The 16,977-nt window shown below is 39.7% G+C and overlaps 1 protein-coding gene across 5 annotated transcripts in view; it reads left to right on the plus strand.

Annotated features, from left to right (window-relative positions):
• CNTN3 (contactin 3) overlaps positions 1-16,977 on the plus strand; it is a 393,129-nt gene that overhangs the window by 361,477 nt on the left and 14,675 nt on the right. For all 5 annotated transcript variants that reach the window (XM_025271930.3, XM_044934326.2, XM_025271931.3 and 2 more), the window contains one exon: positions 5,579-5,765. In XM_025271930.3, coding sequence (XP_025127715.3) covers positions 5,579-5,765 — 187 coding nt within the window. The remainder of the gene's footprint in view (positions 1-5,578; positions 5,766-16,977) is intronic.

The raw sequence follows: 16,977 nt of genomic DNA on the forward strand, positions 1-16,977 counted from the left end.
CCACTCTCCCAGCGCCTCAATATGTTCAGTTACTAGGAAGCCCTCAAACCTTGTCAGTTAGGGTTTCTTATGGAGGCTTGGTAGCGCTAGGGGTAAAGAACCTGCCTGCCAGTGCAGGAGACGTGAGATGTGGGTTCGATCCCTAGGTTGGGAAGATCCCCTGGGGGAGAAAATGGCAACCCACTCCAGTTTGCCTGGGAAACCCCATGAACAGAGGAGCCTGGCAGGCTACAGTCAACAGAGTTGCAAAGAGTCAGAGACAACTAAAGCAACTTAGCACTTCATTGGAAGGAAGGAAGGATTGAATCATTTACCATTCAGTTCAGTTCAGTTCAGTCGGTCAGTCGTGTCCGACTCTTTGCAACCCCATGAATCGCAGCACTCCAGGCCTCCCTGTCCATCACCAACTCCTGGAGTTCACTCAGACTCACGTCCATCAAGTCAGTGATGCCATCCAGCCATCTCATCCTCTATCATCCCCTTCTCCTCCTGCCCCTAATCCCTCACAGCATCAGAGTCTTTTCTAATGAGTCAATTAATGGAGAAGGCAATGGCAGCCCACTCCAGTACTCCTGCTTGGAAAATCCTATGGATGGAGGAGCCTGGTAGGCTGAAGTCCATGGGGTCACGAAGAGTCGGACACGACTGAGCAACTTCACTTTCACTTTTCACTTTCATGCATTGGAGAAGGAAATGGCAACCCACTCCAGTGTTCTTGCCTGGAGAATCCCAGGGACTGGGGAGCCTGGTGGGCTGCCGTCTATGGGGTCTCACAGAGTCGGACATGACCGAAGTGACTTAGCAGCAGCAGCAGCAACCAAATTAAATTAACCTCCAGCCTTGTGTCAGGAGGTGGGCCTCAAAGTTCCAACTCTGTAATTACAAGGTTGATGACCAATTTCCATCCTGAAGGTAACCAGGAAGGCACAATCACCAGATACCTCGTGGGCATACAATGACACCACTTCTGACATCCTAAGGATTTGGAGGGAGGGGTGTGTCAGGAAACTCCAGCAAAGGCCAGATACATATTTCCGCTGTATCTCTGTGATGGGAAGGAGGGAGGGATTTGTAAACTGCATGTGTTTAAGTTATTTACAAATTAAACAATATTGGGTACTTGATGTGTACAAGCTTTGTACTGAGTGGCAGAGCTATGGTGATGACTAAGACAAATCTGCCTCCTGTGCTTGATTCTACTTTAGCGTCCTCCCTTCCTGCTATCTGCTGTGCCAGGGAATGCAGTTGCTACCCCTGGGGCACACTCCCTCCAGCAAAAACCAAGGCAGGGTCATCTACTGATGAAGGGAGTGCCCTGTACCTCTCAGGTGATGAAACAGTGTTGAGAGCCACAGTTCAGTCTTAATCACCTCTTTCTTTGGAGTAGCTTTGCCTTTTATTTTTGCTGGCTCTGAACTCACAGTGAAGCTACCACATGAAAATGTCTGTGTTTCTTCAGGTCTGGAAAATTCTCAGGACATTTTCTCTTTAATTGTTGCCTTTAATTGTTGGACTTTTCCTTCCGGAACTCTGGTTGGAACATTTCATTTTATTCTCAGTGTTTCTTAACTTGGCTTTCATAATTTTTGTTTCTTTCTTCATGTTCTGGAATTATCCATTCCTCTATACCTTCCAGTCTTCAGCTCAGTTCTAGGACTGACTTCTTTCTTAACACTGTATTATTCTTCAGGGGTTGGAATCCTACTTGATATTTTTCAGATTTGCCCCATCTTTTTTCTTTGTCTCCTCTTCTCATATCATAAATTTAGTCTCTTCTTTAGTAAATGTGAACATTTTAAGTATACTTCTTTTAAGGTCATTTCAGATAAGTGTGTTATAGCTCGTCTCCTGTCGTCCAGTCTGCTGACTCTGTTTCTCGTGGGCAGAGCTCTTCCTGAGCTTTGTAGCATTTCTTTCTCTGTTCATCCTTTGCAGCTGCTGCCTTCGTGTTCTGTCAGTGTTACACTAACTCTTTTTACACAGTTGTGTTTCCAGGACCCATTTCCTTTCTTCATCCCTGTATTGCGGTTGTGCCTAGGAAATCCAAATTAGTGTGGAGTTGTATCCTGTCCTCTCAGGTGTAGAACTTTTGGTCTCTGTTCATGCTTGGCTTTTCCCTCTTTAAAAATAGTCTATCCTCATATAAATATTTTGAACAAAATTTTATAGAATATAAGTAACTTATTACTTATATAATAAAAGTATCTACCCTCATATACATATTTTTGACCAAAATGTAACTGATTTATTACTTGGAAATATATATGTCACTGCTTTATTTCTTTATGCTTTAGTTATATGCATTTTTATTCAAATTTTAAAGTAAAGCTATTTGAGAAGATCATATAATCAATTCAAACTAATACCATGCTCAATTTTTGCACTAATTTTCTCTATGATTAAATATTGATAATACTTGTCAGCAACTGAGATCTAAAAATAAATCTCTCATTCTAATACATGGAGATTGCTTCAAGTACTTCAGAAACTGCTGTTAAGAGCCTTCAAGCACCTTTTATGAATTGATTTATAAAAGATAATCTGTATGCCAATCGAAAATTGTTTTTATCTCTTCTTTCAATCAGTCTTCTAAGGAGAGATTTCTTAGGCAACTTATATTGAGGTAATTTGAATACAAGAAGAACGGTGCAAGGATTGGAGCCTAACAAGAGGCCAATATGTAAGGATCCTGATTGATTACTTAATTTCAACTGACCTCTGCCCTTCCACCTGTTGAGTGACCTTACTAAAGCTCATAATTATGTGATCTTTCCCCCAATCTATGCTATATCTCAGGCCACAAGTTTTGAGGTTGCCCATAATGTTTTATTAAAATTATCAATTATGTGTCATTCTTAGTTAATGACTAGACAATGCTTTCAAGGGCAGGGAGAGCATTTTATGTTTGGAGTCATCTAAACCTAGCAATACCTCTAGTGCTTACAGTTGGTGAATTTAGAATGTACTGGGTTGTCAGAAACGTTTATTTGCATTTTTCTGTAAGACATTATAGGAAAACCCAAATGCAATTTTTGGCTAACCCAGTGTATGAGTTTTCAGTGGCCCTTAGCCATTTGTTGCATGTGTGCGTGTGCGTGCTCAGTTGTGGGTTGCCACTTCCTACTCCAGGGGATTTTCCCACCCCAGGGATTGAACTCATCTCTTACACCTTCTGCATTGGCAGATGGATTCTTTACCGCTGCACCACCTGGAAAGCCCCAATTTATTGGGTATAACTTAATAAAAGACAATTTGGCATGTTATTTCTAATTTAAAAAAAAAATATGTAGTTTTGTTTGAGAACGGTAAATGGTGTCAGATATATGGATTTTTTTTTTCCTACAATTTTATCATCAAGTTTTAGTATGTGCTGTGCTGTGCTGTGCTTAGTCGCTCAGTCATGTCCGACTCTTTGTGACCCAGTGGACTATAGCATGCCAGTCTTCTCTGTCCATGGGCATTCTCCAGGCAAGAATACTGGAATGGGTTTCAATGCCCTCCTCTAGGGGATCTTCCCAACCCAGGGATCAAACCCAGGTCTTCCACATTGCAGGGCAATTCTTCCCCATCTGAGCCACCAGGGAAGCCCAAAAATACTAGAGTAGGTAGCCTATCCCTTCTCGAGGGAGACTTCCCAACTTGGGAATCAAACCAGGGTCTCATGCATTGCAGGCAGATTCTTTACCAACTGAGCTACCGGGAAGCCCAAGTTTTAGTATATCTAATGCTTTAAAGCTGTAGGAACTATATGTTAAGTTTAATCCTAATCACTTGGGCTTGCATCTTCCTTTCAAGGTTTTTTCTGAAAATTGACAACTGCTTTCCAGGAAAAATGCACATACACCTATCCATGAGCCCAGTATTTTACATGAATTTAAGGGGTCATTGATATAAATATAAAAATGTATAAATATACATGCATATATACATGCACATATATGGGGAAAATATCTAGCATAATATTACTCTGGCATTTTGTGATTATTATTGGAAAACATGAGATTTTATATTTTACTACTCATTTTTTAAAGAAATAATTTTATAGTTGATCATTTAAAAGAAAAAACAAAGCAAAATGCAGCTTTAGGTGTATTTTTCTCAGAGAACTGAAATGGGTTTGCCCTATGCAGCCTATAAACACATTTTGTTTGTCCACACATCATTTTTAAAAGATGGAGCCAACTCTTCACTTAGGACAATTTGACATTAAAAGCAGGATTTCTGCTTTCTTTTATAAAAAGACCTGTAAACACTGGGTCCACGTTCTCCCCATCAGCCAGAGCTGAGCCAAGGTTCCATTACAAAGATGAGACTTGCCTGTCTTTTTTCCACAGACCCCACAAGTCTCTATTGCCTTCATGACTCTGATGGCTAGGGTTTGACTGCCATTTTCATGGTGCTTAAGCAACTGTTTACTTACTCAAATTATAAAAATGGTTTCTTGTTTTCATATTTTGCTGTCAAAGTAGAACAATGAAAATCAAACCAAAGGGCACATATAACAGGAAAACCTGAGGAATAGTTTGGTAACTTTCTTGCTGCTGTTGGTTTTGTCTCTTTTTTTACTTAGGAAGGGTACAAACTGTCTACCAAACATAGCCAAACTTCATTGCATAAATTGGAGTTCACTGGGGAACATGTCTTATTATGGTTATCTCTTCTACCCTTATTTCTTTAATTTATCAAATACTCTGATAATTTACTTTTATATTTTTATACCGTGAATGTAAATATATATATTTATAAGAAGTTTCAGATCATATTACACAATTCAGTATAATGAAATACAAATAAAATATTTCAATATACCCATAAATTTACCTACTACCTGCATTCCTGTTCTCTGCAGCAGCTCTGCCTGCACAGGGGGACTTGGCAACACTTAGCTATCACTGTAGGACAAGCCAGTGGACAGTCCTGGCTTTTTGATGGTCTTTGCTCTGACAAGTCGGTTTCTTCATAGAAGGAATCTTCACAATCCTTCAGAGTTTAAGCATAGCTGTCAGCCTTCTGGAGTAGAACTTGGGCCATGTTGATTAGGATCTGAGAAAGAGGAGCAGCTCACTGTATTAGAAATGCAGATTTCCCTTCATTTTCCCATTTATAAGGCTATGGTCTAGCAGCATGTAGCACTTACTCTTTGAATTTGTATGGTTTATTTGCATACTTAATATCTGTCTCCTCTGGGGTCCCTTTTCTTTCACCTCTGTGAGCCTAAAGCAGCGCCTAGCACACTGCCTGCATGCTAAGTCACGTCCAGCTCCTTGCGAAGACCCATGGACTGTAGCCTGCCACGATCCTCTGTCCATGGGGTTTTCCTGGCAAGGATACTAGAATGGGTGGCCATTTCTTCCTACAGGGGATCTTCCCAACCCAGGGATTGAACCCTCCTCTCCTGTATTGGCAGGGAGATTCTTTATCACTGAGCCACCTAGCACATGGTAGGAGGTCCTTAATAACTACTTCTGGAATAACTGACGAAGTACATAAATTACAGTGCCCGTGTTAGTGAAAATCATTTAATGTAAGGATGCTGTTTTGCCAGCCCTCCGCATCTTTTATGTTTTCTGTCTGCCAGGTGAGGTACTGGAATAATGGAGGAGAAGAGGAACCATCAAGCAAACTGAAAGTGGCAGGAAATGTGACATCAGCCAGACTCCGAGGCTTGAAGAGCAACCTGGCATATTACACGGCTGTCCGGGCTTTCAACAGCGCTGGTGCCGGTCCCTTTAGTGCCTCAGTTAATGCAACCACCAAGAAAACCCGTACGTACATTCTGATATTTTATTTTTTTATTTTTTTTTAGGGTCTCTCTGTTGTTTAATTTTCTTCTTTATTCTCCATTTTTCTTTCCTTTCTTTTTTTTTTAATTTAAATTTATTTATTTTAATTGGAGGCTAATTACTTTACAATACTGTATTGGTTTTGCCATACATCAACAAGAATCAGCCATATTTTAAATGGCAAAAAACATACTTTCCATTTAAAAATAATAGTCTTCTTTATTATTCTAGATGGACAACCTAAGTCCATAAGCCCATTGGATTCTGTAAAGCCAGCTCAAACTCAGAGGCACACATACATGTCTTCCTGACTCCCCTAAATCTTTGGTTAGAAATTCCATGTGAATATGAATGTGTACCTTTTGAAAAATGTTCGTGTGGGATGTTCAGTCAAGTCTATCCACTTTTCTTTTAAAAATGTGATCACACTAATTGGTCTGTTTCATGTATTTTTAGGTCTGCAAAGCTTGAGGATATTTGATAAGCATGAATAACTTAAAGCTTAGGCCAAACAATCAAAAGGAATTTTTTTTCTTCTTTCCTACTTTATTTGAAAGAGGGCAGTGTACAATAAAGGGTTACCATCCAAAGATGTTGGTCCACGTGAATATATAGATTTTTGTAAAAATCTGACCAGAGATATCAGTCAGTGTTGCCTTCAACGCTGAGTCTTTGGTAACTGCATTCGCAGGTGCATTCACAAACACCAGTCATAAGGTGTACATTAACCTGGCTTGAAGTTAGGCTACGAGAAAACCAGTGGTTTGCAGCTTGACTGCTGTTCACATATATTCCCACGAGACTGAGAGCAGCCAGTGTCTGTGTCGTCACTGTCTGCAGTGCGGCCACTTGAGCTACACTGTCATCATCACAGCCACCGAGAACATTTTATGTCCACGTGTTTGACATGTATTTCCACATCTACACTTCAGACCTACCACATTAAGATAGGTATCATTTTTCTTTCTTTTTTAAAGGTGAGGAATGTGAGGCATGAAGGGATTAACTTTAATTTTACCATAATGATGTATTACTTTGACTTGCAGAAAACAATTTTCCTTCTAAGTTTATTCCCAAAATTAATTAACTCAGTAAAAATGTTTTTAAACTTGCTGTATATGGGAATGAAATAGTTATTTTGCTTGATCACCAACTTCATTTAATCCTATTTCCATATATAATTCCCACATTTTCATTGGCTGGCTAAAATGGCTAAGAACAAAGATAGTATAAAATTTAATTGTATTGGCTAGTGTTGTGGGTAAATTAAAACATATGTTAGTCACTCAGTCGTGTCTGACTCTTTTGGGACCCCATGGACTATAGCCCACCAGGCTTCTTTGTCCATGGGATTCTCCATGCAAGACCACTGGAATGCCACACCCTTCTCCAGAGGATCTTCCTGACCCAGGGATCTCCCATATGCAGGCAGATGCTTTACCATCTGAGCCACCAGGGAAGATCTAAGTTAAAACATGTATATAAAGATAATTCTAGAGATTTCCCTGGTGGTCCAGCAGTTAAGATACCCCCACTACAGAGAGCCATGGGTTCAGTCCTGGGTCAGGAAACTAAGATCCTGCATGCCATACAGTGTGACCAAAAAGTGAAAAACAAACAACATAATTCTACTACTTTGGATTTTTTTTAACCAGTGTTAATTTGATTAGGAAAGTCCATATGGTTACTTTTGTATTAATATTATCTATAAAAAAGAGTGTGGAGTAAAAGTTTAGCAATAAAACACTTTAATCCCTTTAAGCAGCATGCATTTACAAGCAGCCATCTAATGTGATAATTAATTGTCCTTCACTAATTATTAGGAGAAGCCTGACCCAATCTCTTATTTATAGCACATGGTTGGGGTTTAGACCATGGAACATATAGATGTGACAACAAGCTAAAAATATTCTGCATTTAGAACTTCTCACTAAGTATGTTTGGTATTCCTAATAACACTTGTGAATTAGTAAGATTTAAATACACATCATTATTTATATATTCAAAGCACAGTATTAATCAAAATTTCTGATTGCACAAATATATGCAAACAGAGTTATCTGGTTCTTTCATCTGACTTAATAATTGATGTGATTACTCACTAAGAAATTATGATTGTAAAAGACAGTGTGACATCATCATGGAATCAGTGAAGAGCTTCGTGAATTGGTTAGACAGAAGGAAGAGATTGATTATAAATCAATAGGAATATCATGGTAATGCACAGTGAGTGAAATAAAATTTTAAAAGGAAGCAAAACCCCTTTGAAATTTAAAGATAGCTTATAAATACCCTATCTAAAGTAGAAATTTGCAGGTTACAATAATGATGATGATGATGATTTTAATGACTAGCAATTTAGAGAGCAATTTCCAGTCACTGTTCTAAGTGTGTTTCATGTATTGATTCTTCATACTCACAGTAACACCATGACTTGGAAATTATTAGTAGTCTCACACTTTATGGAGATGACTTTGCTGAGACATTATATAACTATATTTATAATTATATGAGAGGTTATATAACTCCATGAGATCACAGAGTAAGTAGCCAGAGAGCCATACAAATTAGTCTTAATCACTGTACTATCTTTTTCTTTCAACCATATAATTAGAATGTTCATGTCATACATAGCACCAGTGTTTATTGGGAGTTTACTTTGTGTTTAGGAACCAGGTAAGGTGATCAGAGATAGACAGAACTTCTGTGCTCATGGAGCTGGAGCATGATGGAACTTCCAACAATTGAATAATATCTGCCTGAATATGATACATTCCTACTGCCATAATTTAACTGGAATTTGTCTGTGGGGCTGTCAGTGTTATTAAAGAAAGTTTTCTTATGCTGAGTGGGAAATTCATAGAGATAATTAAAATCCCGTAACTATTCAAAGATTGTATATAAAGACCATTGTTAATTTTGAAATTTTACGGTAATACTTTTTCAAATATTTCAAAATAACAAATAAGAAAATCTTTTAAAAGTATTTCTGACAGCTCTCAATAGTCATCCTAACCTTTAATGTGGTATTAGCTTGAAATCCTAGTTAAGAACTTTGATAAGGCTTTTGTGATTATCATTATGAGGAGAATTATTGTCGTGCCTCAGGCATAAAGAATGAAAATAGCATCTTTGAGTCCTTCCTTGCTATCTGTCTTCTCCTCTGGATTGTAAACTTTATGGGGAAAGAGTCCTTCTGTGTCTTGTTTACCCAGCCCCAGTGCCCAGCATGGCTCTGAGGGTCACTCATTAAATGTTGAGTGGGTGGCTAGATGGATGAATGAAATCTAAAGAAGCCCATAAGTGTGAAGTACTATGTATTTCCTCTTGACTGAACATGATGAATTCAAAACTCCAAAATTTCTGGAGTCCTTCACCATCTTGCTTAGAATGTGCAAGTTTCATGTACTTGTAATCAGGGAATTCTGTATGCAAGGCTTTATATTCATACAGATCTTGGGTGATATTTTTGATTAATGTAAATAATACGAGGATTCTCAAGTTAAGTACTGCACGTGTAGCTTCCATTAAGCAGTTAATTTCTGATATCCAAATACTTGTATTTTTTAAAGCATTTCTAAGTTAAACACTAATTAGCATCTTTAAATAAGATGGGTTTTTTTTACTGGCAACCCAAAGAGAGCTAACTCTTAAGAACAACTTTTATCTAAAGGTGCTGATGAGGGAAAATTTCAGATGGCATATAAATGATGAAATGATGTGGCTTCTGGAAGGAGACATGTATATTGAGAAGTTTATGTTTGGAGGTTGCAAGAAAGAATGTGGAGGCCACATATTCTGCTTTGTATGACTGAAAAGTCAGGTGTTAATTCTGGCTTTCATTGTGGGTAGATTCAGCTCTTTGCATCCTTGAGAATCATCCATTATCTCAAATTGACTGTCAGTCATATCTGACTCTTTGTGATTCCATGGATTGCAGCCCGCCAGGCTCCTCTGTCCATGAAATTCTCCAGGCAAGAATACTGGAGTGGGTAGCTGTTCCCTTCTCAGGTGATCTTCCCAACCCAGGGATCAAACCCAGGTCTCCCACGTTGCAGGGAGATTCTTTACCATCTGAGCCACCAGGGAAGCCCAAGAATACTGGAATGGATAGCCTATCCCTTCTCCAGGGGAACTTCCTGACCCAGGAGTTAAACCAGGGTCTCCTGCATTGCAGGCAAAACTGAGCTACCAGGGAAACCCATTTCTAAAGCTAAATTATTTAAATTATTCACCCCATTTCAAACCTGGCCCTTCTACAGTATTCCCCCATCTTGGTGAATTCAATCCCATTATCTCATTTGCTCAGGCACAAAGTTTGGGTGGGGATCACTCTCAACTTTTCTCTTTCTCTTATACCCTACACCTGATCCAAAACCTGACTTCTACAAGAATCCACCACTTCTTAAGGCATTCACTGCGGCTGCCCTGGTACCCACTGGTACAGCCCTCACAGGGATCAGAGGAGTGGCCCTGGTCATTCAGCCCAGCTGCCTTTGCCTCCCTCAGCCAGAGTGGGAGTGATGGTGTCGCTTCTTTGCTCTGATCCTTCCGGTCACTTCCCATCCCACTCCAGATGAATGCTAAATCCTTAAAACATTGGACAAGGCCTGTATAATCCAACTTCAAATCCTACTTAGACTTGCTTCCTGCTATTTTCCACCCGACTCATTCCACTTTCCTTTCAGGGCCACTGCATTTGCTGTTTCCTCTACCGGGAAGGCTCTTCCTCTAGATGCCCATGTGGCACCCTCCCCCAGGCTCACATGTAACCTCAGTGCCCCCTGACTGCCATATTTAAAAGCACTGCACCTCATCTCCCAGCCTTCCCTCATCTTCCTTGCTGCTTTATTCCTGCTCATCACGCTTAGAGCCATCATACATGCTGTGGCATGTTCATATTTATTTTATTATTGTTTCACCAGTCTTCCTTGACTGAAGGGCAAACTCCTGCAGGGCAGAGATTTTCCCTGTTTTGATCATTGCTCTATCATTACTGTCTAAGTAATCATAGTTGGTGCCCTATACGTATTTATTAAACCAACAAGACTATCTCTTGGCTCTGTTCCATGGTGGCATCATTCTCACCAGAAACCCTCTTCAGAGTAACAGAATTTCCAATAAGCACCTCCAAGCCCATTTCTATCAACTCAACATGCTGGGGAAATTGGGCAACTCCTTCCTGATTCCTGCACTCAGTGCCAAGTTGCATCCAGTAGGGAGAAAACCTCAATTGGCCTGGCCTCTGTCACATGCCCCGATTCTCCCCTTGAGAAAACAGTGAAATTAAGTGGTGAAATCAGTTTTTCACTTGAATGTTCACATGTCCAAATGGAAAGCTCATCCGCATAAGTTGAGCCAAAATTAATTGCCTGGATTTAAGGAAGCCAATTAAGTGTGTCCTCAGGAAGTAAAAAGGAAATGTGAATAAAACAAGCATGGAAAGAATGAGTCAGAATATGTCAGAGTCTGTTGATAAAATGAATATTCCTGCTTCAAATACCTAATTTGGAAATTCTGGAGTTTTTATAGGTACAATTTAATTATATAAGCAACCACTCTTAAGACTCAGGATCCATATATATATCAGTACAAGTCTTCTCATTTTAGATGATGATCCGCTTTCTCAATTTTTGCCATTTCTGTAGGCCTTCTCTACTAATGTGTACCTAGTATTTTTTCTTAAAAACTAACTAACTTCTCTTTTTACTTAAACTTAAAGAAAATGAAAACTAACTTCCTGTGTAAGGAAACCAGCATCATTGGATGTTAAAAAATAATAAAAAAATAACAATGACAAAATAATGAAAAGTAAGCTATTCTCCATTTTAAATACTAGCAACATGGTCTTGTCTGTTCAGACATCTGAACCTGCTTCCTCTTTGTGATGTTAGCACTAAAGGAATATGAAGAACCTGTTGTTTAAGTTGCTAAATCATATCCAACTCTTTTTTGACCCCATGGACTATATAGCCTGCCAGGCTTCTCTGTCCATGGGATTTCCCAGGCAAGAATACTGGAATGGCTTTTCATTTCCTTTTCCAGGGGATCTTCCCAGACCAGGGATTGAACCCATGTCTCCTGCATTGGAGGAAGGATTCTTTACCACTGAGCTACGAGGGAAGCCCATAAAGGACCTGTGCATGCATTTGTGCTTATGGCCCCCAAATCCAGCTTTCTCTTGAAACCAATAAGACTAAAAGACAATACCTCTCCCAGTGACTAAATATTATTTGTTGGCTTTTTTGTGTATCACATACCATGTATATATGTTTGTTTATGACATGCCACAGATCACACATACAGCATTAGAATATACTGTTTACTAACAATGCACTTGCCTCAGATTTAGACTTTTTTTTCCCCAATCTGTGGACTTCAGGAAATTGATTCCTGATTTTGTAAGCACTGAAGCAAGATAGCAATATAACAGTGAATTTAATCAGGATTCCATTAGAAGTTTCAGCTAATACAGAGTCAAATATTCCATTTGGACAACTTTATAAATCTTATGAACTTTACTTGGTAGGAGCTTTGGTACTTTTTTGAGAATTGGCCTACCTTGCCCATGAATACTCTAAAACTTTGTAAATGTTCTAATTATAGACTACAAATTTTCATGTTGATATTATTCTAAAGGAGAGATTTTAGTTAAGGAAATCCCTGGTCATTTAAAAATGAAGAAAGGATTTCTTCCCTGACTTTCTAGATTAGACCCCAAGTAAAGTCTTTTCTAGACTTCCCAGGTGGTGCTAGTGGTAAAGAGCCCGCCAGCCAGTGCTGGAGACATAAGATACGCAGATTTGATCCCTGGCTTGGGCAGATCCCCTGGAGAAGGGCATGGCTACCTGTTCTAGTATTCTTGCCTGGAGAACACAATGGACAGAGGATCCTGCTTGTCCATAGGACTGCAGAGAGTTGGACATGACCAAAGTGACTTAGCATGCACACATGCAGAGGCTTTTCTGAGTTTATGCTAAGAAGCAGGTGTTTTTGTTGGGTTTTTTAAAAATGGCATCAATTTCCTATGGTAAATAAATTTATAATTCAGTGATTTCAGGACAAATATATCTTCTTATTTGGGAAAAAGTGGCTTTTGGTGACTTGTTTTCTGTACCGTGTCATATATTTTAGCAGTTTAATTACAAATGCTGATGTTTAACTCAAGTGAAATCCGAGTGGAAAGTATATCCTCAAGCTACCACTTATCATGTAAGTCAGCTCGTTACCATCAGGTAGTCAAGAAATCTATTGAGTTTTGCCCTAAGTCACAGCAAACAGATGTTCTTAAAAGTCCATGTTTTGAAAGTCAGTGCCAACTTCCCTATTATCCACACTATGAAGATATCACTACTGAAAATTCTTGACAGCAATATTCTTTAACAACCTCTACTTTTTATAAATAAAGGAAAACATTCATTGCCAAAAATTGGAGGAAAGTAGAAGAAAGTAATCACCCATAAACCTATCACTCAGAAAGACCATTTTAAAATTGTTCTTTCTTTCCAGACTTATGTTCTATGAAGTATTTCTCTTAGTGGCGGTTTTGCCATGTATTTAGTTACTTGGTATCAGAACTTTCACTAGGTCATTAATAATTTTCATAAATATGTTAGTGTATGTATAACATTCCATTGTGATAATGCGCCACAGTTTAACCATTTTCCTATTGGTAGACATGTCTTATATTTCTAGCTTCATCCAATCAACAGCCTTGTAATCACCTGTATGCAGTCAAGTGGCTGCAGACTTAGTAAAACTTTCAGAGATGGTGTTGAGGAGTCTGATAAGCAGATATATGGAGGATATCATTATAGGTGCTAAAAAAATGATAATAATAAAAGCCTTTGACATGATATTATTCTTGTCACATAACATTTGAAATTACTGAAATAATGCTGCAGCCTATCAATTAGTGTCACTGTGCCGCATTTCTACTAGAATTAGTTTTTATCATTTTCTTTCTATTTTACTGTACTGCCAATACGGTAGAGATTGAGTTGACAAGGGAAAAATCTACAGGTTATGAAAGTTGAGATATGATTACACAAATTTCAAAATGTAGATCATATATCAAGTTCGTTTTAATAAAGTGTAAAGTGTGGAACTCAGCCAGCCTTCTGGGTTGGGTTTCTAACCAGATGGAACTGAAAAATAAAACTGGAATTCCTAAGAGAGATGCCATCAACTCTCTCCTGCCCATTTTTGCTTCAGTACCTAACTCCATGCAGGTACAAAAATGCACTGTGTTTCATCAGAGCTGCTTCAGTTCAGTTCAGTTTAGTCACTGAGTCGTGTCAACTCTTAGCAACCACGTGGACTACAGCATGCCAGACCTCCCTGTCCATCACAAAATCCTGGAGTTTACTTGAACTCATGTCCATTGAGTCATTGATGTCATCCAACCATCTCATCCTCTGTCATCCCCTTTACTCCAGCCTCCAATCTTTCCCAGCATCAGGGTCTTTTCAAATGAGTCAGCTCTTCACATCAGGTGGCCAAAGTATTTGAATTTCAGCTTCAGCATCAGTCCTTTCAATGAATATTCAGGACTTATTTCCATTAGAATGGACTGATTGGATCTCCTTGCTGTCCAAGGGACTCTCAAGAGTCTTCTCCAGCACCACAGTTCAAAAGCATCCATTCTTCCACGCTCAGCTTTCTTTATAGTCTATCTCTCACATCCATACATGACTACTGGAAAAAACATAGCTTTGACTAGACAGACAATTTTTGGCAAAATAATGTCTCTGCTTTTTAATATGCTGTCTAGGTTGGTAATAGATTTTCTTCCAAGGCGGAAGCATCTTTTAATTTCATGGCTGAAGTCACCATCTGCAGTGATTTTTGGAGCCCCCCAAAATAAAATCTGTCACCATTTCTATTGTTTGCCCATCTATTTGCCATGAAGTAATGGGACCAGATGCCACGATCTTAGTTTTCTAAATGCTGAGTTGTAAGCCAAATTTTTCACTCTCCTCTTTCACTTTCATCAAGAGGCTCTTCAGGTCTTCGCTTTCTGTTGTAAGGGTGGTTTCATCTGTGTCTCTGAGGTTACTGATATTTCTCCTGGCAATCTTGATTCCAGCTTGTGCTTCATCCACCCTGGCATCTCTCATGATGTACTCTGCATATAACTTAAATAAGCAGGGTGACAATACACAGCCTTGACATACTCCTTTCAAATTTGGAACTTGTCTGTTGTTCCATGTCCAGTTCTAACTGTTGCTTCTTGACTGCATATGGATTTCTCAGGAGGCAGGTCAGGTGGTCTGGTATTCCCATCTCTTTCAGAGTTTTCCACAGTTTGTTGTGGTCCACATAGTCAAAGGTATTAGCATAGTCAATAAAGCATGAGTAGATGTTTTTCTGAAACTCTCTTGCTTTTTCCATGATGCAACCAATGTTGGAAATTTGACCTCTGGTTCCTCTGTCTTTTCTGAACCCAGTTGAACATCTGGAAGTTCACAGTTCACATACTGCTGAAGCCTGGCTTGGAGAATTTTGACTTTACCTGCTAGTGTGTGAGATGAGTGCAATTGTGCGGTAGTTTGAGCATTCTTTGGCATTGCCTTTCTTTGGGATTGGAATGAAAACTGACCTTTTCCAGTCCTGTGGCCACTGCTGAGTTTTCCAGATTTGCTGGCATATTGCATGTGGCACTTTGACAGCATCATCTTTTAGGATTTGAAATAGCTCAACTGGAATTCCATAACCTCCACTAGCTTTGTTCGTAGTGATGCTTCCTAACCCCCACTTGACTTCACATTCCAGGATGTCTGGCTCTAGGTCAATGATCACACCATCGTGATTATCTGGGACATGAAGATCTTTTTTGTACAGTTCTTCTGTGTATTCTTGCCACCTCTTAGTATCTTTTGCTTCTGTTAGGTCCTTACCACTTCTGTCCTTTATTGTGCCCATCTTTGCATGAAATATTCCCTTGGTATCTCTAAATTTCTTGAAAAGGTCTCTAGTCTTTCCATTCTATTGTTTTCCTCTATTTCTTTGCATTGATCGCTGAGGAAGGCTTTCTTATCTCTCCTTGCTATTCTTTGGAACTCTGCATTCAACTGGGTATATCTTTCCTTTTCTCCTTTGCCTTTCACTTCTCTTCTCAGCTATGTAAGGCCTCCTCAGACAACCATTTTGCTTTTTTGCATTTCTTTTTCTTGGGGATGGTCTTGATCACTACCTCCTGTACAGTGTCACAAACCTCCTTCCATAGTTCTTCAGGCACTCTTGTCTATCAGATCTAATCCTTTGAATCTATTTGTCATTTCCACTGTATAATCATAAGGGTTATATCCCATATAATCATAGCCCCATGGACTATACAGTCTATGGAATTCTTCAGGCCAGAATATTGGAGTGGGTAGCCTTTCCCTTCTCCAGTGGATCTTCCCAACCTGGGGATCGAACCCAGGTCTCCAACATTGCAGGCAGATTCTTTACCAGTTGAGCCACAAGGGAAGTCCAAGAATACTGGAGTGGGTAGCCTATCCTTTCTCCACCGGATCATCCTGATCCATAAATCCAGCACTGCAGGTGGATTCTTTACCTACTGAGCTATCAGGGAAGCCCAAAAAATGGAAAAAAAAAATTGCTCAGTCATGTAATACTCTTTGCTATCCCTTGGACTGTAGCCTACCAGGCACCTCCTGGAGCATGCAAAATCCTTGGCATTTTTCAGGCAAGAGTACTGAAGTGGGTTGCCATTTCCTTCTCCAGGGGATCTTGCCAACCAGGGGATTGAACCCAGGTCTCCCACATTGTGGGCAGACGCTTTACCCTCTGAGCCACCAAGGGAAGCCAGAGCTGCTTAGGCTACTGCTTCATAGCTCTGTCAGACTGGGCTAGCATAGCTCAAGTATCGAAAATTCCCACACCTCAGACGCTTTAAACTTACAAGAGTTTCTTTCCCACTCATACTACATATCCATCACTGGTGTGGCTCAGATCCAGTCTATTCCATCTTCATTGCAGGACCCAGACTAGAGGAGCAGCCGCTCTCCAGGTCGTGCTGGTCTCATGGCAGAGGGAAAATGATGGACCATGCTCTTCAGTGCCTCCTAAAGGGGTCATTCCACATTTGCTTTCCTTCCCCTGCCTGAAGAAAGCCATATGACAAAGCCTGATGTCTGTGAGATGCCAGTGAGAAGGGGACGCATGTCTTCCTAAGGGCAGGGGACCA

The sequence above is a fragment of the Bubalus bubalis genome, chromosome 21 (assembly GCF_019923935.1).
Source record: "Bubalus bubalis isolate 160015118507 breed Murrah chromosome 21, NDDB_SH_1, whole genome shotgun sequence".
NCBI lineage: Eukaryota > Metazoa > Chordata > Mammalia > Artiodactyla > Bovidae > Bubalus > Bubalus bubalis.